The 25003-nt window shown below is 43.7% G+C and overlaps 1 protein-coding gene across 1 annotated transcript in view; it reads right to left on the bottom strand.

Annotated features, from left to right (window-relative positions):
- Positions 1 to 25003, bottom strand: part of HPS3 (HPS3 biogenesis of lysosomal organelles complex 2 subunit 1) — a 472707-nt gene that overhangs the window by 277686 nt on the left and 170018 nt on the right. The window contains exons 10-11 of the mRNA XM_085635071.1: positions 2927 to 3101; positions 2589 to 2819 (exon numbers count right to left, since the gene is read on the bottom strand). Coding sequence (XP_085491197.1) covers positions 2589 to 2819; positions 2927 to 3101 — 406 coding nt within the window. The remainder of the gene's footprint in view (positions 1 to 2588; positions 2820 to 2926; positions 3102 to 25003) is intronic.

Raw genomic sequence — 25003 nt, 5'->3', positions numbered from 1 at the left:
AGTGGCCTTTACCCGCGGCCATTAGAACCAGACATTTAGGAGGATAAAACACCAATAAACTGGGGCTATACAAGGGGGTGGAGGGTTATGTGGGTGCGAATTTATGTGTTTGAGAAACCGACTACAATTAGCTGTAACAATGTGTTACTAACTTAATGATCACTAAACATCATATGAAAAGGAGGCAACTGAAGCAGTGCAAGCAAAGATTAAGATTCAAATGAATGAAAAATGTGCAAGGAAGGCCTTAAACTAGCTTTCAGTGTCCATAACACTCCATTGCTATCACATTATTATCATATCCCACCATCTCTGCATTCCAATCCTTTACACAGAATAGCAGTCAGACTCTACTGGGAACCAAAAAACAAGCAAATAAGTATCACCTCTTAAATTGTTCTCTATTTACTAGTAATACGCTAAATGAATTTCAAAACCTTTCAATGTGCAATACAGGGAGCAGTATAGATCGTTCTCAGGAAATTGATATTTTCAATATAATAAAGATGCTATAATTAGTACGGCAGGAAATAAACCCTAATTCATTATATGTAGAAGGGTTTGATTACTAACTTCTTGACTTGATTGGTAGTAAGAAGTTGTGGTCAAGAGTTTACATTACAGAAAGTTTTTAAATAATTTTTATAATGGAAGTGCAAATATATAAAGTTTACATAAAGTGATAGCGAAAAAACGTAAACAGGTGTAGGGAGTTACGCCTAAGCATTAAGAAATATATTGAATATTAAATACAAACAAAGCTTACAAATGAAGGAAAAAATAAATGTACAGGTGCTGACAAGGCTGACATAGTAATCTAACATTGTGGAGGTTGAAATAATGACACACAAGTGACTATGGTGAAGAGGTTTAAGGTCTGGGTGAAAGTAGTCCAGTTGGTGGCTAAGCATTAAAAGACTGACTGCATTGACTTTCAGACATTACTGCACATGCAGAATATGCAATACATACAAAAGGCTCAAAATAAGTAGCATAACGAGAGGTAGGGGATAGGCATCAGATTACATCCCATCCTGATCAAACAACTACACAAGACTGGTATTTAAGAATCAGCCAATTCTTAACGTGCCCAAACAATGAACATGCAGCCTTACTCCTCAGAAGTCCGGGATGTCATCTGTAGAGTACCTCAAGGGTCCTCTCTCAGCCCCACCCTGTTCAACATCTACATGACTACATGACCCCACCGGCAGACGTCACCCATACCCATGACATCATCTCTTACGCCAATGAAACATAACTGATACTGTTTCTATCAGACACATTGCCCAGTACAAGGAACAACTTCACCACCTGTATGCCAGAATTGGACACCTGTATGAAGTACAAGTGTCTAAAGCTGAACACCGACAAGACAGAATGGGAGATCTTCTGAAAGGATGCCTTGCTGTGGGACTCCACCTGGTGGCTGACAGACCTCAGTCCCACCCCCCAGCCCACAAGCAAGGAATCTCAGGCTCATCATCAACAACAAACTGGAGGACATGTCTGCCCAGGTCAATGCCTTAACTGCATCCTGCTTCCACACTAAAGATACTGAGAAATATCTACAAGTGGCTACCAGATAACACCAGGAAGACGGACACCCCGGCCCTCATCACCAGCACACTGGACAATGAATTTCCTCTAAGGAATAACCAAGCTACTCACAAAGTGACTACAGACCATCCAGATTGCAGCTACCAGACTTGTCCTCAACTACCCACACTGGTCTCAAATCACACCACAACTGAAGGAGATCTACTGGCTCCCGATACACAAGCACACAGTCCAAATCCTCCCCCACATATACAAATCACTACACAACAGAGGCCCAGCCAACCTAAACAGCCATTCCCACCAACCCCCAAGCACCTCCGCTATTCCAGACTGTAACTACCACGCGTCCCACGCAATCCCAAACGCAGGCCTGGAGGTTTATCCTTCTCATACATCACTCCTAAAGCTTGGAACAACCTTCCACTTCATATTACTACTGTTTTCTTGAATTCCAAAGGAGACAGAAGACTTGGTTCTTCAAGTAAGTACCCTCCTCCCCAGGGCTAGCCTCATGCATCTGCAAAGTGCAAGGATACCATTACAGATGATAGTGAGCTATACAAACACATATAACAGAACATGACATAACAGGAGTCAGCTGGAGGGTTTTTTAAGTAGAGGAAAGAGACTGGCAGTAGAAGCTGGGAGGCCAGACTGGTGTAAAGGCTGAGGAAAAGAATTGATACAAATCGAACAACATGAAACCAAACATAAGAGAAAGCTGGCTGCAACAAGTACTGCTTTGAAAAACATGATGCAAGTCCTGTTATTTTTTCAAAAGAAATGCATCATTAAAGTGAAGGCTGTGCTGTTGCCACAGCCTCTTTCTAAGATTTCACATATCTTGAACTGTGGTTATGCAGCAATTGCATCTTGAAAAGCTATACTTTAAAATATGTTAAGAAATTAATCTTGATCTGGTCACTTACTCAAGAAAGAATGGACCAAAACTTAATGTGGTATGATAACGTTTCACCATTGACATTTAGAAACTCAGACACCAACAAATGCTTTTAAATACATCCCACCTCAGAATGTCTTTCCATTTCTTCTTCAAACGCTTTGAAGTTCTGCATTTTAAGGGCCATGGCAGCCTTTGTAAGAGTCACTACTGCAGAGGGCGTGGGGATGCTCAGGTTTTTCAGGTATTTCATTGCAGTTATTTGACACACATTTTGCATGCAAGGACTGCTCAAAGCATGGGGTAAGTGACTCTTCTCTGTACCATTTAATATATGGAGCACCTTCGTTGCCATTTCCTGCATAAGCAAAAAGAAGAAAAGGCTTTTTTAAAAAATGTTGCTCTCCTTTTTTAATAGTCAAATTGAATATGATAGTTTTTTTATTACTAGAAAGGTACACTTACTTCATTTAACACTTCATCTAAATCTTCAAAAAGTGAATGTTTTAGGTAAAATATGAACCCTTTTCCATAGTTCTCAGGTTCTTCATCTAAGCCAGCTCTGCTCAGAATGTCAGACAGTGATAATCCAGACATCTTATAATATGGTAGGGCAAGGTGTGAATACTTTGTGTCAAACCTTAAAACAAGCAAACAGAAAGATTTTAAACGATAAATATGAATAAACTCTAATAATGCTTTAAGCTGAACATGTTGCATGATAAGGCATTTTAAAATATAACCCAATGCACTTGAAAAAAAAGGTAACCGTTCAAACATTAACTCTAAGAGCTCCCATTAAGGCATTGGATTGAACTCACCAGAGCCCTAGTTCTATCACCACCTGACTACTGCAATATCATCTGTTTGGGAACACACGAAAAGTAAATCGTTATCTTCAGAGGAAGCAAAATCAGGCAGCTAGACTATATTCCAAGATCTGATCACATCACTTGTACTCTCTAAGAATTGTCCTCACTTTGTGCTACCCAAGTAATTAAGATGAATCTACGTCGCATAATTTTGAAAACAAGTTGGGGTTAAGGCCTACATTACCTGCAGTAGTTACCACTGCCATATAAACCCAGTTGCAACCTGAGATCCAGCAAACAAATCCAATTGCTTATACCAGATTGGACAAACAAGTACATTTTACTAGATGCCACTAAATATTATCAATCACGCAAGCTGAAACTTGGGCTCAAACTGAGCTTCCTAGCAAAGACAGATACTCAAAGAAGGTTGAAATTAAAATAGGTTATTGTGATGTTGCCTATGTGTTCTTGTATTATGTTTGTTGTTTACGGGTAGATCTACCAAGGCACAGATCTGTAGCGAATTCATGTATACATAGAATTAGAAGTAAGTTAGTTGAGGGTCTTTCTGTTGATGACCTTGCTGTGCTAGATTTAACCCCTCTCGGGTCACAGAGGAGATTGTGTACTGTACAAATACTGAAACTAGAATATATTAACAATGAACATATACTAAACCGTGAGGGCCTACCTGGGCCATTGGCGGCCACCCTACCCGGGTGTCCTTTAGCTGAGTGAAGCAGGCGCCACAAAGGCAGTGTTCGGATGTGGTGAGCTGGGTCCCACAGTTTAGTAGCAATGGGGAGAGTGGGTAGGGTGACCAGACGTCCCGGTTTTCCCCGGACGGTCCCCGTTTTTGGAGAAGTGTCCCCGTGTCCCGACACTTTTCTCCAAGTCAATGAAATGTCCGGGTTTTTAAACAGTGTCCGGGTTAAACATACAAATGTCCCGGTTTTTCATTTGTTTCGGTTGTTTGAGCATGCGCGTGCATGCTCTCTTTGCACTGATTAAGGCGTGACGTTAGGTGAGCGTTGTAGCAGGAAGGGAAATCCTTTGAAGAGAGACACTTTCTCTCGGGATTTCCCTTCTCTTTGTACAACGCAGCGCCACCTACGTCATGCCAGCCATCGGCCCTGGCCTTCTGATTGGCCTTGGACTTCTATGGTGCCTTGTGAAACTGCTAAACATGGACAGTCTAATGTAGATGTGAGTGCGTGTCCATTTTCTGAATGCTCCTTTCCGTTGCACTTTCAAGAGCAAAATCAAATCGGGCTTTGAATGGGACGGGGGGTGGGGAGAGGTGCTCCTTTCATTCCACAGCACGAGGTTCAGCGCTTTGAATGTGACCTCTGTCTCCAGGCCGAGAAGTCAAAGGATGCAATCTGCATACATTCACACCTGAATGCTGGTCACTTAGGGTGCTTCCAGAGATACCTTTGTTTTGTTAATGCAGCGCTCCTGCTCCAACAGCTACTGACGGCAGTGCGTCTTTGAATGTCTTTATTTTGTAAAAGCCTACTTGCAGGACCTGCTTATATCCTTGTTTAGAAACAGTAACCTGTTTGTACTTCGTGTCACAGTTTTTTTTTGTCGTATTAAAGAGAACACAGGAAACCAGGGGAAATTCCAAACATTCTGAAAGGTTTTCTTTACGTTTTTCTGCAGCCAAAGCATTTCTCATTTTTAAGCCGGGAAGAGATCGAAGAGGAAACGCTGCATTCCGTTCGGGTGGGACAGTGCTTATTGTGAAATAAGTGACACAACCACAACAATCTCAAGACACTAAAAACGCCATGTTAGGGGCAGTAAGGCAGCCTTCAACCCCCATGAAATGCATTGAGCACACATTCCACTGGGTGTCAAAGCACTCCAGTGAGTGCGTGTCCATTTAAAAAACAATATGCCTCTCATACCGATGCGACCCTGAAACTGAATGAAAAATCAGCGAGCAGGGTCTGGAAACTCTTTGTGGGACTTCAATGACAGTGCGAAGTGCTAAAAGTAAGTGACTGGGATTGTTTTGAAACGCCATAATTTTGAAAGCACATGCAATTACTAATTTTCCAATCAAGGCTACAACAAACGGAATGATGGATGTGGAAATAACTAAATGTGAAAGAGGTGCATACACATTGAACTATTCAAAATGTTAGCAGTTGGCGAGTTGGATTTATGTGTGCACTCTCTTTATGTAAGAATTATAAATGCAACAGTTCTGTTGCCTCAAGAAAGGAAAAAGAAAAGGAAATAAAGTGAAATACTTGTTTTCATATTAGTAATTGCAACAAGGTGAAATAACAATATAATATAACCACCACGAGTCCCAGAATGCCCCTGAGAGTATAAAACACAGCAGCACGCACTTGTAATTGAAAACAGACTACCATGAACAAGGCTACAATGGCTGAAACACATTGGTGGAATTTGTGCAATGCTGTTTGCTCATTAAAGTACATGATAATATGAGGTTCCGGGAGTGCAGCGTCCTTCTTTTTGTTTGTAAATACTCTGGGATACTGGTCATATCTCAACGCTTGAACCAGCAGTTAATGCGCGTCGCTATGACCAATATGCTATATATATATATCAGTGCACTCGTTAATTTCCTCGCGGAGAAAACAAAAGAGCACAAACTCCTCTTCAATTGTGCGATTTTCTTTATTGTTCACAGTTAACAGTCATAATATACATATATATATATATATATATATATATATATATATATAATCTACTGGCGGTCGCCAGTAGATAGTTATAGTTACAACCTAGTTTCCATAGGAAATCTCAAAATTCTATTTTGAATAACTTTGGCGCCGGTTGACGAATCCTCGCGAAATTTTCAAAACAAATGGGGCGCTCCGTTCAGCTCCTACCCTGAAAGTCTCGGGGTGATTCGTCAAGCGGGGGCCGAGAAAAAGGGGGGGTCCCAAAACGCGTTTTCCCCATGCATTTTTCCATAGGACCTTTAGTCGCAGCTACAGCCCGAACGGCTGAACAGAATTACGTGAAATTTGGCAGAGAGGTAGCCATAAGGTCAAGGAAGTGCCTTTTGTTTTTGCTGGTGTAAATCTGTTCAGTATTTCCTGAGAAAATAGCATTTAAAAGCATATCAATATCTATACGCGCGCACCGTGCGCACACGGTGCGCGCACCCTGCCGTGCGCGAGCGCAATTCTGATTGGTTGTTAGATGTCGGTAAACCTTCGAATCGGTCGAAACCAGGAAGTGTCGGCCGCCATTTTGTCTCTCGCAGTCTGAGGGGGTGAAAAAAAAAGGTGGAGAACGTGAAAAGGGGGCAGAGTGGACAGTTCCTGACCCCCAAGCCTTGGTCATGGGGTCACAGAAGGACCCCCAAGGGAGAAAAAAACTATTGTTTTTTTTTTTTTTTAATCGTGAGGTGCGCGCACGGCACGCGCACGGCACGCACTGCGAACCGTGGGTGCTTGGTGCGCGAAGCGCACCGAGCACCCACAGTGCACGCACGGTGCGCGCACGGTGAAAAACCTGAAAAAAAAATAAATTAATAACGACATAACTTAGCATTTAAAAAAACGTACAAATTCACTGAAAAGACCATAGGTTTCACACACGTTGTAGTTACGAATTAGCATTTAAAAAACCTTGCAAATTCACTTAAAAAACCATAGGTTTCACACATGTTATAGTAAGCTGGACATTTCACTCGTAAAAAACCAATGAAATTCCCCCGTTATAGTTAGTGCAGGCAACTATAACTCACGCGACCGCAATCTTCTGCTGATGACGTCAGATATTACATCACTGATGACATATGTGTCTTTATGAAAAATAAATATTTGTAATATATGTATAGCTAAAGATTAATGGAAGAAGACATGGGTAAATAAGTGTCTAAATACAGTGATGTAATATCTGACGTCATCAGCAGAGGATTGCGGTCGCGTGAGTTATAGTTGCCTGCACTAACTATAACGGGGGAATTTCATTGTTTTTTTACGAGTGAAATGTCCAGCTAACTATAACATGTGTGAAACCTATGGTTTTTTAAGTGAATATATATATATATATATATATATATATATATATATATATATATATATATATATATACACTTATTTGATACAAAAACATACTTGGAATTTCAAGGCAAGGGTGGTCACCAACTATAGCAAATGTTGAGGCAAAGTCTATTTAAATGGAATTAATGGTTACAGCCAATAAAAGACCTCTGATTTGTCGTCTGTAATGCTTCATCTCGGTCTGTGGAGGGAGCTGTCATTATAGTCCTTTTTCTATGTCCATGGCAGCTGTCAAATAGTCCTACCTTTATGTCGATGGTTACTGCAAACCGTAGTCCTACTTCTAAGTCTATGACCTGTCCCCGTTTTTAGGTCTCGCCTGACCCAGCGCATGCGCTGGTCTGGCGAGACTTATTGAGAGGGCTCCAAAAAGTGCTACCAGGCCAGCCTAGAGCCACAGTGCATGTGCGCGGGCACGCGCGCCGCGCTTTACCGATTACTTTCACTTTCGCGGCCGCAGGGCCGCTTTGATGTTTGATCGCGATCACTTTCACTTTCACTGCCGCTTTGCATAGCCAATAGGTCTCGCTTTTGGGACCTTATAAGTATTTAGTTATGCAACTGTTGCATGGCTAAACACTTATAAGGTCCCAAAGGCGAGACCTATTGGCTATGCCAATGCTTGTTGGTTTTGAGAATCTGGTCACCCTAAGAGTGGGGGAGCCCTGCATAGCGCAACGTAAGGGCATAGTCGTATGTGGATCTGAGCATCGGGCGAATTGCTCGAGGGGGGCACCCCAGGAACTGCGCCCTTGGGCCAGAGACCAGTTGCCTCCCCCAGAGTATTTTGCCCTCAGACAGTGCCCATCATCATGGGAACTGATTGCCTTGTTCCACGGACTGGGGTAGGAATTGGGCCCCCAATCAAAGAGAACTACAACAGCGATCAGGGCGCAGGGAACAGCGCAGACATACATTTCCCCCAATAGCAAATTCCGATAGGGCGACTTATTTAGGCCCAACAATGAGCACAGGTGGTCACCGAGACAGTACTCAACACCTATAGAGCCGGGTGTTGCACCTCGGGACAGACAGCGCAGCTTTGCAAGGAATAGGGGGTTCTTGCAGCAGTGGGGAGTGGTGAATGGAGCAGCAATCGCTGCTGTGCATCTGTGTCACCAAGACCGGCATTTACATTACGATTCTCCAACTTACCAACAAGGGCTAATAGAGGGCGCTGTGCTCCCACTCCTCTAACACAATCACACAATATGCCATCCCGCGCCATAGTACCCCCAGGGGCACCCCGCTGTCCCCCCTCCCCCAAATTAGGTTACCCAATGAAACACACGAAACAGTTGTAGGTGGGTAACAATTGCTGCAGGTTTATTACATAATTCCAAGATATGTAATGGGTGGGTTATCTTACGGGCGATCCAATGGCAGGCAACCATCTGGGTCGCTTGCCCGCCTGATGAGCCGGGCAGCGCGGGAGCGATGCCCGCCGGTGCTGCCCTCCAGGTGATTCTTTCTACGATCACGTGCCGTTGGTAATTCTACTCACGCCCCCCCTCTCGGGGCGGAGCGTCGCATAGCAAGCCCCCGGTTGTTCAGGCCCACAACCGCCCGCAGGACTAGCGGGGCGCCGACACGGCTTCCGGGACCTCTCTGGAGGCTCCTCGTTTTGGCTCAGGCACCCCCTTTGGTGCCGCGCAGAGGTACTCTTTGTACCGGCCTGCTTCCAGATCGCCCTGTAACTCCGCCTGCAACGAAAACGAAAACATTACAACGCTCAGAACAACCCCCCCACCCATGCCTACGCCAGGTAAGCGGTAGGGAGGGAAAAGGCGAGGTGGGCGACAAAAGAGGTCGCCAGTGAGGGTGGGGGAAGGCTAAATAGCCTCCCCCTCACACCTGGGCCAGGAAGTGACACTCATTGCGCGTCACTTCCGGCCCTGCCAACGGAGGGGGGCTCCAGTCTGTGTCCCCACCCCCCCCTTAGGGAGGGGGTGGGGAGGGGTGACCGGGGCCCCGGGGCCACTAAGGCGCCGACCGCCGAGTGGCCCCCTGCGGGGGCCGCGATCAGCGGCACATCTCACAGAGACTCACGCGGCAGGGCAGCGATAAAAAGGCAGATGGCTGACAGGAAAAAAGCCCGGAACCACCACGAGCGGAGCTATTACAAGCTATCCATGGTTCGAGCACTGCGATAGAAAACAAAATTGAGGCTGTATCCACAGACGTTAATCTCCGGCAAGTTGACCTGAGAAAGGTGGTGAATAAAGTGGAGATAGCAGAAACTAACATTACTGAGCTGCAAGGGCAAATTACTATCCTGAAACACGGCGACGGCAGAATTGGAGCATCAGGTGGAAGAAGCGGAGCCCACTCCCGTCGGGGCAATATTTAGGTGCTTGCATTCCCAGGGAAAGCTGATGGTACAACGCCAGAACTCTTCCAAAAGACTTGGGTGCACACAGAGCTAAAACCAGCTGGATTGTCACAGTTCTTTGTTGTGGAAAGAGCCCATAGGGCCCTGGACCCCCACGCCTTCTGGGGCCCCGTCTAGGGCCTTCATCACTAAAATACTGGACTATAGAGACAAAAGACTACATATTATGTGCAGCCCAGGAGCAGAACACCTCGCAATAGGGTAACAGTCATATAGCCATTTATCCGGACTATACAAAGCAGTTGCAGGAGCGGCGAAAATAATTTCTCGTCGCTAAACAAAAACTGAAAGCGTTCTCCAATATATGCTACTGTATCCAGCGGGACTAAAAGCATTATTTCACAGAAAAGCGCATTTCTTTGACCACCTGAGGAAGTTTGGGATTGGTTAGAAATGAGGGGCATTAACAGCCCTACGACCTGGGTCCAACAGTGAATGGACTAGAGGATCCCATCTGAAGAGGGGTCTGCGACAGGAGCGGTCCTCAAAATCGACCAATCCCAATCGCAGAGAGTGACTATACAGGCCAATGGAACAAAGCAACTCCAGGATGCAGAGGAGGGCCCCTCAGTGCTCGCCACAGGCCCACACCAGCAAAGTACTGTGTCATCCGAAGAACCCATAATCACACAAATGGACTGGGTGCCCGATACTATGATTGAGGCACCCCTACCAGATGACGGGTTGTGAGAACATTATATATATATTTTTTCCTTGATTGACACTTGGGAGGTGGGCTGATACTAGCACTGATATGGGTGAAAGGGCTGGACCCAGTGACACTGACTCAGTGTTGACCCGGACATGAGAGGGGGACAGGTACCGCAATGGGTGAACGTTGCAACAGGAACATGTTGAAGTAGAAATTATCCTTATGCATAGTTGATGTGAAGGGCGCAACGCTACATTTGAAAATTGCCAACTGGGACAACAAATATAGGCTCACTAGGCTGGCATTGATCGTCCCAATTGGACATATAGGGAAGCAGTGCAGGTGGGTATAGACGGGCCAACAGTTGTGCCATGTATGGCCGTGGGTGGGGAGTGGAGGGGCTGCAATTTTCTTGTCACTGATTAGTTACAAATGTTGTACAATGGCAGTCCAATAATCCATTTGGAAACATGGTATGGGGCAGCACTGAAATTCACTCCTTCATGCAAAGGGAGGTGACTATACGGTCCCAAAGTAGAACGTTGAGGGGCTTTGGGTCCTATCAGAAACGATATAGAACACTCTAATTTTTAAAACGCCATAAATAGCATAGCATGCCTCCAGAAGCACACTTCGATGACGCAGGGGCAGACAGGCTGGCAAAGAAGTGGCGGGCCACATTTATAACCCCTCATAATCTACTTATGCCAGGGGCACACTGATATGATTGACTCCAGGGTCACCCTTCTCCATTACGTACTCGCAGGTGGATATGGCAGGGTTCACTGAATGGTCACCCAATCACACTCCTTAACACCTATGCACCCAATATAGATGGCCCAACCTTTTCCTGGCTATGCAGGACCTAGCAGTGCAAGAGGTGGAGGCCTTGCTGCTGTGGCTGAGTGATTCTAATTGCGTCCTGGACAGAGACATAGATAGGACACCCCCTAGAGGGAATGCAAAGCCCCTTATGACAGAAGCTCTTAATGAGGTCATGCATTACATGGGATTAGTTGATATATGGAGGAGCAGGAACCCAACTCAGACAGCCTACACATGCCACTCGCTGACTCACAACACCTTCAGTAGATTGAATAGGATTCTCAGCGCGGGTCACCGATGACAGGAAGACATGCAAAAACACATATGGGGTGATTTCTTTCCGACCACTCGCCGGTCTGCTATGAAATGTGGTGTGGCCCTCCGCCTCCTGGGGTCAGATATTGGAGGATGCAGATAGACGTACTAACCTGCCCGGTAGGGAGAGAGACCATGTCACAATCCATGACTGACTACGTGACACATAATTGAGGATTCACATCACACAGAGCCACAGGATGGGATGCCCTCAAGGCAGTACTGCGGTATACCTGTATGGGACTAACATGGTGTACATCATCAATTTCAATCGGACCTGCGAGAGGAGGAAACCACATTGGCAGTCACACAGTTGAGAGATTAGACAATCCCGCAGGTGGAAGAGCAAAGAGTGCGCAGTCGCAAAGAAGACATTTGGGACAGCTCAGAGAGATATACACTCAAGCAGTACAGGCAACACTTATGTAGGGAAGGAGATAAGTCGGGAAGAATGCTAGTCTGGATACTGCATAGGGAACACCCCCCCCCCACTCCCCTGCTTTTACCCATTTAATTACACCCGAGGGTCGATCGGAGGTCACTAGAGAGGGTGGCATAGTAGAAGCATTTCGTTAACATTTGCATGAGGTTTACACAGCTGACCACAGCATTACCCCAGCTGTGTACACCTTGTTCCTGGAGAATCTGGCAATGCTGAAACTCCAGTAAAGTGCTGGTAAGGACCTGGAGGCCCCACTGGCACTTGAGGAATTCAGGTCTGTCTTGAACATGCTACAATGTTTAAAGGACCCGGGGGTTAACTGCTTCCCAGCCGAATTGTATCAAGCCCACTCAGCACAGAGCACACAACACTTACTGGAAGTCTTTCTCGAGGCTCAGACTACAGGGATCCTTCCACAAACCATAAGGTTGGGGGAAATTTGCATTTTTCTTTAACTGAGGGGTGATGCGACAAACCCTGCAGCCTACAGGCCTATCACGATGCTTAGCTCTGAAGTCAACATTTTGTGTAAACTGCTGGCAAAAAGGTTGGCCCCTTACATGACAGCCCTGGTCCATGATGACCAGTGCGGGTTTATCCCAGGCAGGCATACTGGTATGAATCTCAGAGACGCAAATGTGCTTCATGAGACCAAGGCATGTAACGAATAGATGGAACTAGTCTCACTTGACTTAGCAAAAGCTTTTGACACTGTAGTCTGGGGCTACTTTTTGGAGGTCCAACGGGTAGTGGGGCTTGACCCCTAATAACAAGGGTGGATTAAACAACTATACACAGCCCTTGTAGCCAGGGGGAGTGGGGGCCAGATACGATCAGAGAAGTCGTCACTAGGCTGAGGGATGTGGCAGGGGTGCCCACTCTCCCCACTTCTGTTCGCGCTGGCGAGAGAACCACTGGCAATTAGGACCAGGCAACAGCTGCACACCCACAGCATACACCAGGTAAACGTCCCGCATGTAGTGTCTTTGTATGTAATTACGCCCTATTTTAAGTTTCTTCCTCTAGAACCGCATTACTGGTGCTCCTGTAACTGCTTAATGACTTTGGAGAGGTGCTGGGACACCAAATTAACAGATCCAAATCCTTATGCTTTTACCTAGCTTCTTTAGCCGATACTCCTCTTGAACACCTCCCTGACTTTGGCCTGTACTGGGAACTGACGGCGTTTAGATACCTGGGTATCAAGACAGCCCACACAAGAGCACACCAAATGCAGCTCAGCATGAGGTGAGTACACTTGGCCCACAAGAACTCTGTAACTTTCTGGAACACGCTCCCCTTATCCCTAATGGGCAGATTGGCCATCTTGAAGATGGTGCTCTTGCGCAGATGTTTGTACATATTACAAAACTCGTAGTGTCCACTCCCAGCCAGAGTGTTTCGACAATTGGACTAGCTCCTTATTTCATTAATATGGGCGGAAGGGCGTAGCAGAGATGTGCTGGCTACTTTAACCAAATCATATGCAGCGGTTTGACTAGATGGCCCACGTTTGGACCTATATCACTATGCTGCACAATTGCAACACGTGGTGCAGTTTCTGGATACCGATCCTGCTTGGGGTACTAAACTACTGGCAGGGCTGGTGGAGGTTGGTCGCCTCCCAGAGCTACTAATGGAGGGAGCAGGTATGCTGTGGGACACACCCTACATTGGGCAACAGACAGAGTGTGGCAACGCATCAAAGCTCCAGTGCTTAGACACGCACCGTTTCACCGGGAACTGCCAATCTGGATATTGAAGCCAGTGCAGTAGTTGATGACCAACATGTTGTTTCAAGCCTAGAAGGAGGGGGGCTGTACACAGCGGGGGGACTTATACCCAGATAAGACATTAATTTCCTTTGATTCCGCCTGTGAAGAGTTCAGCTTAGAATACAGACAATTTTTACACCACGTGTGCCTGGCAGAAACGGCTAGACATGCCTAGCCCTGTTATCTGGCAACCGCGGCATCATCTGGCACAATTGAGATATTGTTGACCTATGGCTTAGGCAGGCACATGATATAATGCATCTGTATAGAGTCAGGTGCAGTGTAAACGACACCAAGAGTTATTATGGCCTGGAATCTAGACTTTGACACTCCAACGAGTGACTTAGAATGGCAGAGGGTCAGTGAACTAACGAGTACACTATCCAGCGATGTCCGTTTTCGACTGATCCATTATAATTTTCTACAAAGAACATACTTTTGACACTCAGGGCAATTCATCACATGACTGGTACCCGACCAGACACATGTCCTTGCTGAAATGTGGCTGGAGCAGATTTTTTACACTTAGCATGGTCCTGCAATGCAGTGCACAGCTTCTGCCAATCAGTGATGGAGGAACTGATGAATGCCACCCGCCTGCCCCCACAGTGTTGTTTGTTAGGCATCTTGATGCGACTGAAAGGCAGTAAGATAACCTGTATATTTGGTCAATTAGCCGTGGTACTGGCACATCGTAGAGTTGCCATTAAGTAGATGTTACAGCGCACCCCAACTTTGCCGCTGTGGCATAATGATTTGGCTGATTGGACTTTGTCAGAGGAGGCACACATTTGGGTTAGTCGGAGAGATGATAAACTCGAAGACACTTTACACACACGGCGGGCCCTTACGGATAAGCTTTTAGATCCAGACTCTGGGGTATCCATAGAAGTTGGCTCCAGGGATGCAGATCACGAGATACTGAAGGGGAGGAGAGCGATAACACATCATAGTTTTTCCATGTTTTCATATTAACTGGGGGCGGGATCACTGGCCCTTCATTTGAAATACAACATGGTAGAATTGTATGTGTTTGCTTATTTAATGCTGCTTGCTCAACCGTCTCATGTGTGGATTGTTTCACACAATCATATTTCAGCAAGTCAAGGCTGCTCGGTTACATGTTAATAAAATGAAAAAATAAAGTATTAACAAAAAAAAAAGTCTAAATCAAGGTTCTCAATTATTTATTTCATTGTTTATTTTTCTGTAGTACCACTGAACCGGAAGGTATTTGAAAGCTTCACAGAGAAATGTCGTTACATATGCACAATATGTTTACAAATAATAATTTATTTATTTCTATGTTAACTGTTTTGATTAAAGCTTTAATAAGCAAACATTGCTCTGATTCGGATATATCAATAACAATGATGCTCTGAAATCCGAGCATTATTTGTGGCATATATGTGTTCGGAATATATGTTAGGAATATAACAGTCCAGTGCACACTAAGAGGAAATCATAACAATATAATCAAGAATCATCAACATAAAAGCTCGATTCCAAAAGACAAAATTAATAAAAAGGTACAAAGATTAACAGCAGCATTAGACAATCTATTCTCTCTGTACTTTCCACTCCATCCTTAGGGTTCACCCGGCTACAGAATAACAATAGAACTCTTTACACTCCCACGCTTCTCTGGGCCATCCAGCAGGTTGCCAATAGGTCAAAATGTTGCTATGGTGCACCCATGGGGGTGCAGAGGTTGGCCCATGCCCTCCACTCAGGTAGGAAGATCACTCGGACTCGCTCAGGTTGCAAATTCCAGATTCATGTAAGATCAAGTGAAGCCTACCCCGAACTAGGGCTATGGAGGACTGAGCCTTCCAGTACGTGTGAAATGGTGCCCATGTCCGTTCAAAGTTCGCTCTTTTATATATCGTATTAAGGCTGTGGTGTGGTGCACCGGCCCGAGTGCAGGGCTCACGGTTTGATCCCCGGCAACGGCAGCAGCTCAGCATCATGTGACTCTGGGCAATAGCTCACTTAATCTCCCCGATGGCCTCCAGCGCCTTGAGACCCTTAAGGGTGAGTAGTTCGCGTTTTACAAATACCGGATTTAGATTTAGATAGCGTGTATGGCCCATACCTTAGTCCACCACACTCCCAAAAGAGACACCGCTGTCGATATCCAAACACTGCACAATAGTCAGCTGTGCGCTATAAGTGAGTTACAAAGAACAATTTAAATTGACAAAACACAAAGGTGCCGATTCCGATCCTGTAAAAGCCGGGTACGAATCGTCGTACGGAGCGCTTTCTCCGTACGACTCGTACCCGGTAAATAACCCGTACAAACTAGTACGGCTAAAAAACACGTACAAATGTGATACGGGACAGCGCGAACGTGACGTCCGTACGGATTTAGGCAGCGTTGTACGGACCGGCAAGTACGATTCGTACCCACAGCAGTCCGTACGGCTCATTTTTTACATGAGCCAAAAACTGCCAGACGATAAGGGGGTCCGCGCCGTCCCCCCCCATATGTCCGCACCGTACACCCCCGTATGTCCGTGCCGTACCACCCCCCACCTATGTCCGTGCCGTACCACCCCCCCACCAATGTCCGCACCCTACCACCCCCATATGTACGCGCCGTACACCCCCCGTATGTACGCGCCGTACACCCCCCGTATGTACGCGCTGTACCCCAAGCATACCCCAACCCTTGCGTATGTACGGGCCGTTCATACGCGAGGGTTTGGGTACGCTTGGGGTACGGCACGTACATATGGGGGTGTACGGCGCGTAGATACGGGGGGTGTATGGCGCATACATACGGGGGTGGTACGGCGCAGACATACGGGGGGTGGTACAGCGCGGACATAGGTGGGGGGGTGGTACGGCGCGGACAGAGGTTGGGGGGTGGTACGGCGCGGACATACGGGGGGGAGGCGCAGACATAGGGGGGGACGGCGCGTACCCGTGCACAAGCCTACCTGGCATGCGAGTCGTACGGGATGTTCTCCATACGCTTCAGTAGTCGGAACGCCGGTACGGATCGGACTTGCTCGCTCGGACTTCAGTTTTACGAATCGTACGTAAAACTGTCCGGGTATGTCTCGGAGACATTTTCCCGATACGACTCGTATGTATTTTTGTCGTACGAATCGTACTTCGCAGTTTGTACGGGACTTGTACGATTCGTACGTAAAAAAATACAGATACGAGTCGTACGGGAAAATATTTTACCCGAACGGAATCGGCACCAAAGAGTGAGGGAAAAGGATGGGAAAAGCAAAGGGTGAAAGGCATGAAGCCTACAAAAACGAGCAAATTGGCAAGGTCAAGAGGTGGAAAGAGGCTAAGAAGAATTAGGAAAATAGAGCATGGGCAAGGTAAAAAAAACATGGGACGAGAACCTAGTTAATTAGTAAATGACCAAAATGACAGTCGGACATAATTGAGACAAAGAATGTTAGAGACAGTCAGTTCAAGGCTTAGCTGTCTTCTGAACAGGAAGGTCTTAAGTCCTTTCAAGAACGAGATGAGCAGTGACGGCCCGTGTAGGGAGTTTTACCGGGGCAGAGGAGGGGCAGGGTGGGGGGTTGCAAAATGCGGCATACGGCCGATTTCAGGTAAGTTACGAAAAAAATTAATAAAACGAATTTCGTTGCGCGCGCTGCATCGCATTTGGCGATGCAGCGCATAAGTAAGTAATATCGAAATAAGTAATATCGTTAATATCGATATATATATTACTGTTATTTATTTTGTATGCATGTTTAACATTGTTTGTAATGTATTTATATTATTTTTAAATACATGTATTAAATATTTAGAAATTAGCATTTTGCGTTTTAGTTTCAGAGGGGGTTGTGGGTTTATAGGGGAATAGGGTGGGAAGTAATTTAATTATAATTAATATATTTGTTGTTATTGATTATTCATTTATTGTTAATTATTAATTGGTAATTAATTTGTATTGATTCATTTATCGCTATATTATAATTATTTTTTATTTATTGTTATTTTTAATTAATGAATTGTTAATTATTAATTGGTAATTAATTTGTATTAATTGATTAATTGATAATTAAATTAAGTATGTTTGTTTATGTGTAACGGGTTGTGGGTTTATAGGGGAATAGGGTGGAAAGTAATTTAATTATAATTAATATGGTTTTATTTATGGTTATTGATTATTAATGTATTGTTAATTAATAATTGGTAATTCTTTTTTATTAATTGATTAATTTATCATTATATTATTTATAAAAAAATTATTATTGCTATTTAATTGTTAATTTGTTAATTGTTAATTAATTGATTAATTGATAATTACATTATTTTTTTATGTGTAGCGGGTTGTGGATTTATAGAGGAATAGGGTGGGAAGTAATTTATTATAATTAAGTAATTTATTTTTCTTAATTGGTATTATTAATTTATTGTTAGTTAATTTTTCATTGGTAATTAATTTTTATTAATTGATTAATTGATAATTAAATTAATTGTGTTATTTGTTATGTGTAGTGGGTGGTGTGTTTATGGGGGATTTATTGGTATTTATTATTAATTTTGTTGTTAATTAACTATTAATATGTTATTTATTTTACAAAAAATATTTAATTAATAGGTATGTTAATTTAACCCCTATGCTATCCTATGTTTTCCACACTGTTACACTCACTGGAGTTGGAATAGTAATTTTAACCCCTACGCTATCCAACACTTTCCCTACTGTTGCACTCACTGGAGTGGGAATAGTAATTTTTATCCCTACACTATCCAACACTTTCCCTACTGTTGCACTCCCTGGAGTGAGAAGTTATTTTAACCCTTAAGCTATCCATTAATTTACCTACTGTTGCACTCACTGGAGTGGGAATAGTAATTTTTACCCCTACGCTATCCACACTTTCCCTACTGTTGCACTCACTGGAGTGGGAATAGTAATTTTTACCCCTACGCTATCCAACACTTTCCCTACTGTTGCACTCACTGGAGTGTGAATAGTAATTTTTACACCTACGCTATCCAAAACTTTCCCTACTGTTGCACTCCCTGGAGTGGGAATAGTAATTTTAAACCCTACGCTATCCAACACTTTCCCTACTGTTGCACTCACTGGGGTGGGAATAGTAATTTTATCCCTACGCTATCCAACATTTTCCCTACTGTTGCACTCCCTGGAGTGGGAATAGTAATTTTTATCCCTACGCTATCCAACACTTTCCCTACTATTGCACTCACTGGAATGGGAATAGTAATTTTTATCCCTACACTATCCAACACTTTCCCTACTGTTGCACTACCTGGAGTGAGAATAGTTATTTTAACCCTTAAGCTATCCATTACTTTACCTACTGTTGCACTCACTGGAGTGGGAATAGTAATTTTTACCCCTACGCTATCCAACACTTTCCCTACTGTTGCACTCACTGGAGTGTGAATAGTAATTTTTACACCTACGCTATCCAACACTTTCCCTACTGTTGCACTCCCTGGAGTGGGAATAGTAATTTTAAACCCTACGCTATCCAACACTTTCCCTGCTGTTGCACTCACTGGGGTGGGAATAGTAATTTTATCCCTACGCTATCCAACATTTTCCCTACTGTTGCACTCCCTGGAGTGGGAATAGTAATTTTAAACCCTACGCTATCCAACACTTTCCCTACTGTTGCACTCCCTGGAGTGGGAATAGTCATTTTTATCCTTGCGCTATCCAACACTTTCCCTACTGTTGCAATTACTGCAGTGGGAATACTAATTTTTACCCCTACTCTATTCAACACTTTCTCTACTGTTGCACTGTTTGAAGTTGGAATAGTAATTTTATTCCCTCCGCTATCTAATATGTTTTGTATTATTTTAGTTAATGTAGTATATAATTAATTTAAAAAAGACTAAAAAGATTTTTTTTTAAATTTGTAATATATATTTAATTTTTATTTATATTATTGTTTTATGTGTATATATGGATTTATAATTGATAAGATATTTTTAATGTACAAGTTATTAAAATAAGTATTAAAAAATATTAATAAGTATATATATGTTTAATTTATTTTTGCATGATATATATATTACTTATATTTTTTTATTTTTAAATATTATTAACCATGTTTATTTTAAGTATATGTATTATTTACTTTATTTTACATTATTTTTTTAACAAATAAAAAACTATATTTTTAACATCGATATTTTTTTGTCGATATTTTTGTACTTACCATAATGTAGATAGGATGTCGATATTCTTGACTTCGATATTCTTGCGTCGATATTTCTGTAGGTCGATATTCTGACCTTCGATATTCTGTCAGTGATTTAAATAGGAGTCAGTGCTGAAGTCGTGGTTTACTTGTCCGGTATCCCAGGCACGACGCTCCATATGTGACGTTTTATAAGGTATGGTCTGAGAACATGTTGCAAATTGTTAGAATAAACATTAAACAAAAATGCCCTGGCAGCGACTTCAGGATTCTTTGGTAATATTCACTTCTGAAAGATATCAAAGACTGAGGCCGGCAATCACTAACCTTCTAGTAACTCGGTGTAACATCTAATAATTATGTGCTCTAGCAAAATGTTTACCTATCCTGAATGCATTTGAATACGGTTCATTATCACATTTTTATGACACATTTGTAACACAGATCATGCTATCAATGTGCATCGAGGGAATCCCAATTATTCAAATTCATATTGAAGTGAAAGCAGACTTTACTAAAAAGAACAAGATATTTAAAACAGGCTAGCACTGACATCACGTGAAGTCAGGGATTTGAGAGTGAGTGATTACTTGGTTTAGGAACGTCTGGGGCTCCCACAGATTGTCAGTAGGTCAGATAAGTAGCTTGGTTTGCATAAGTGAAGTAAACATGAGGCAACAATGCTTAAAATGGATCCTAGTTTCTAGCAGAAGATTCATTAGAATCAGAGTTATGTGGTCCAACTTTATTTTCTCTGTTCCTAATATGGGCAGTGGAATGAAACACAGCTTATATGGGCAACGGAACATAGGCTAAAAGACAGATTAGGATGGTTTTAGTGCCAATTCGGGAAATGATTAGAGCATGTGCAGTTGATCAGAAGTCAGAAGATGCTTGACTCTTCAGTTTGCACAGGAGGAAGTTGGCAGCTTGGGCAAAGAAACCAACAATTGAATACCACAGAAGAGGATGGCAAGTAGCAGATTTCCATGAGCTTTCTGATGAGTCCTGCGTCCATCCTTTGGAAAGATTTGCAAGAGAAGAGTAAAAATTCAGTCTTTTGAGGGTTTAATTGTTCAGTCGTCCAAGCAAATATCCGGTCCATGCCTCTTTGGAGCGTGGTTATGCCTAGCAATGAGGAGAATTTTAAATAAAGTAGAGGGCTGTTCGCATACTGGTGTTATGCAATTCCAGAGTCTAACAGTAAGAGGTCGAGGAGTTCAACATATAAATTGAAAAGAACTGGAGATAAGATGGAGCCTCGTGCTACACCGCAGGAAACTTGATCAAGCCTGGAAGTGAAATTACCCAACATGACTAGTTGAGGCCACTGGTGAGGAAGGATGTGAGACAACTGAGTACTGGGTATTTGAGGCCCATTCAGTGTTTAAGAATTCAGAGGAGTATGGTGTGGCTGACAGTGTACAATCCTGATAAATTATCTTGTTGAATTAAGCAAAGTGGTGTATTTTTAAAGTTGCAGTTTCTGTACTGTGACCACCTCAACATATGGATTGAGCAATGGAAGTAGATTGTCTTTGTCAATGGGTTTGTTCAATTGAGAAGAGAAACATTTCTCAATTACTTTGCCTAACCAGGTTGTTATTCATCAGTAGTTATTGAGTAAGTCTGGGTTAAGCATTCATGTTTTTCAAAATAGGTTGGGCCTACATTGAGACGGACTCATCTTTGGAAAAAAGACATTTGTTACAAATGGTGAGTAGATGGTATTAGCTGGAGGTGGACGATTGGTATGAGTATTTAGGATTATACTTTACAAAGTTCAATGAAATTGGATAAGAATGTTGAAAAGATAGAGTCAAGTTTCAGTGATATATACGGGATTGAAAAAAATGTAACTCCTTAAATGGAGGGCATAGTATACTGTCAAAGCTTAATATAAAGGGTAAGCGTTTGTCAACTAGTCTCTGTGGAAGTTAGATGTTGAATCTCAACAGGAATACTATTTATGCTGGATTATACGCCCAACCAGAATTTAACATTTTGAAAATGAAGTTTGCTATCATGAGATCTGCCATGATAAATACTGTGATCCTGGATTTTCTGTGTGTTCTTGGGATTACAAATAGTTATGCGCTTAATAATTTTGTGATGGGTTCAAGGATTCTGAAATTGTTAAAATATATTGTCCCCCTTTTTTAACATGGCATCTAATGGAAACAAAATCCCAACTTTTAAAGAGGAAAATCAAGAGTTTCATGAAATTGGTAAATATACCTGCCTATTTAAGCTAACCAGAGAAAAATTAAAAACAAGCAAGAAATCACTTTAAAAAAGTCAACTTTTTAATTATGAATATAATGAATATATTTCCCAAAAACATGTGCATCATCCAAGAGTTATGCTAATAAATTTCCTAGTTTTAATAACAGAAATGATATTTTTAGTTGACAGACTGGAATCAATCTAGAATGGAAATGGAAGGACTTTATCGAAGTGCGGCATGCTCAGTAAGCTTAAACTACACAGCTATGCATTTATTATTATAATGCCCATTGTAAATTTCCAACCGCCCCCAGAATTTGAAGCCTGTGTTTATTTATTCATAAGAACACATATGAACACCATTATACTATTCGGTCAAACGGAGCACCTGGACTTAGTTTGAGCACAGGGAGGATTTTAACAAGTTTTGTAAAGTGATGTATGACTGTATGACATAGTATACTATTTTGATCTGTATGAGTGGTGTTTTCAGTAGTTGTTTTAATATTGTTGCCTGTAAAACAATGAAGCTTATAATTTTTATTAATATTATTACTGAAATCTAAACAGGAAACTGCTCAGAGCATGAAAAAAAATCACTTGATAAGTTCTAAACATTTTAGTCAAGCCCAAGCTCATGATTACTGGTGAACTTGATTGAGAACATTTGTGCATTACAACGGTCCTGAAAATGCGCAAAACCAACAGGACTACTGTTGTATCTTCCCCTTTTTCTCCCCTCCTTGGTACCTTCCGTCCACCCCCTCCGTCCCTCTTACCTTGGTATCTCCCGAAGCTCTCCTTAGAATGTTGACAACCTGCTCATGTCAGAGAGCGGATGGCTTGAATAAAGTGACAGTTGAACTTCTACTGGTCTTGTCACTTTTATTACTACACTGGCGACGATCCTGCGAGGGGGGCAGGACAAGTCATCTCCCCTTTCCGTTTAAGCTCTCAAACTGTGCGGGACGAGCTGGGTACCTCCTGGACTCCGTAATTTTAAGGGTTTTAAGGAAGACAGTCTACGTGCTGGCGTTGCTGTGTCAGCGGTTTTGGCAAGTTGCTGTGGCTGTTCCCGACTCCCTTCGTGAGAAGGTACTCTTCGTACCAACGAAGACTGTAGCTGGTTGAAGGGCTTCCCTCGACGGTGACGCGAGTGTCCATGCCTCTACCACCCATCGGAGGCGCATCGCTGGTGTTCCGGGGGCTCTGCGCTAGTGAGCCGGTTGTCAGGATTCTCCTCTCCAGCGAGGTCTGTGGCTGGTTGGCGTTCCTCGTTGGCTGGCAGACGGCGATCCCGGCACTGCAGCGTCACAAGCCTCCTGTGGGGCACCTCACCTGGCCATTCTTACGTGGCGGTTCCCTGGTGGACTCCAGCGCTCCCTCAGCTTCCGAGGGACTGACGGACGAGGCGCCTCCTCACGCCCACAAGAGGGCGGGAAGCAGAAGTGCTCCGCTGGGTCCTGCCGCTCCCTGCAAGTCTCGTCAGGTTTCCTTGGCAACTCTTCCGCGTCAGCTCGTTGAAGTCTCCTGCGCTCCCTCAGCTGTCGGGGGGCTGATAGTCGACGCGCCTCCTCATGCCCACAAGAGGGCGGGAAGCAGAAGTGTTCCGCTGGGTCCTGTCGCTCCTGGCTGTTTTCGTCAGGTTTCATCAAGCTGCAGGCGCTGAGCTCGCATCCGGGGAAGGCAGGAACGACAGCGACATCCGGGAGATCTTCAGCAGATAAACGACTGGATCACCGAGGTACGTCAAGTGGTGGTCCCAGCGAGTTACTTTCGTTTTTGGGGTTAATTCCAGTCAGGAAGAGGTAGCAAATAGGGACAGAAGAGGCCTCTCCCTTTTCTAGGCCACCTGGTTGACTTTTTACCTCACGTTAACCTCTGCTCAGGTTGGGCATTCTGTGACTTCCTCCTCATGGGCCAATTAGTGTTGTACTCGGCGTTACCCATACAGTACTTTGCGTCAGCCCTGTAAGGTGCTCCAGCCCTGTAAGGCATTACTGTGCTTCTTTGGAACTGTACTTTTGGGCGGAGTGCTTGCGAAAATACCAGGATTTCAAGGTTAAATAGCCATTTTCTACGTTAAAGAGGTTCCTGGTCCTAGTAAGCTGAATTGAACTTTTGGGGGCTACCAGCTTTACCAGGCACCTTACCAGATTCTACTCCCCTAGTTCTCCTCTTCTTGCTTTTGGGGGGGGTCAATTACTCCCTTCATTATGGGTACCCCGGGAATATGTCAACCTCCCTCATTTCTCAATGAATGTGGCGATCCTGATATCCATTGGAAGGAATGGACAAAGCTGTTTGAGTCATATTTGATAGCTATGGGGGGGGGGAAGATTTTCTGCATTACGGAAACAGCATATTCTCCTACACAACATGGGGGTACATGGTCGCAAGGTATATGAGACTCTCCCAGAACCGGAGTTGGAGGAAGAAGAGGACCTTGATGTGTATGAGGTTACCATGCTAAAATTAGGTAATCATTTTGGGGATAAAATAAATGTAGTTCTGGAACGTCATAAGTTTTTCAGTAGATCACAAGGGAAAAATGAATCGGTAAAAAACTACATTGCCAATTTGAGAGGTCTTACCCAAAGGTGTGATTTTGGGGAGCTCAATGACTCCTTGATACGTGACCAGTTAGTCAGGTGCACAAGCAATAGTAAAATTCAAGAGAAGTTGTTATCCAAAAACCCGTAGTTGGAGGAAGCGGTGTCTATTGCCCAGTCTATTGAACATACGGCAAAGTGCATGAGAGAAATAAAAGTGTCAGAAGAAGTGGTTGCGGCAGTTCAGGCAGAATCTCCTAATAGGAATGTCTCTAAAGTCAGAAGTAAGGGTGAGCCATCCAGTAAGTTTCAAAAAGATCACT

This window comes from Triturus cristatus, chromosome 11, assembly GCF_964204655.1.
Source record: "Triturus cristatus chromosome 11, aTriCri1.1, whole genome shotgun sequence".
Classification (NCBI taxonomy): Eukaryota; Metazoa; Chordata; class Amphibia; order Caudata; family Salamandridae; genus Triturus; species Triturus cristatus.
Note: the sequence above shows the minus strand (reverse complement) of the source record. Positions and strands in the feature narration are given on the sequence as shown.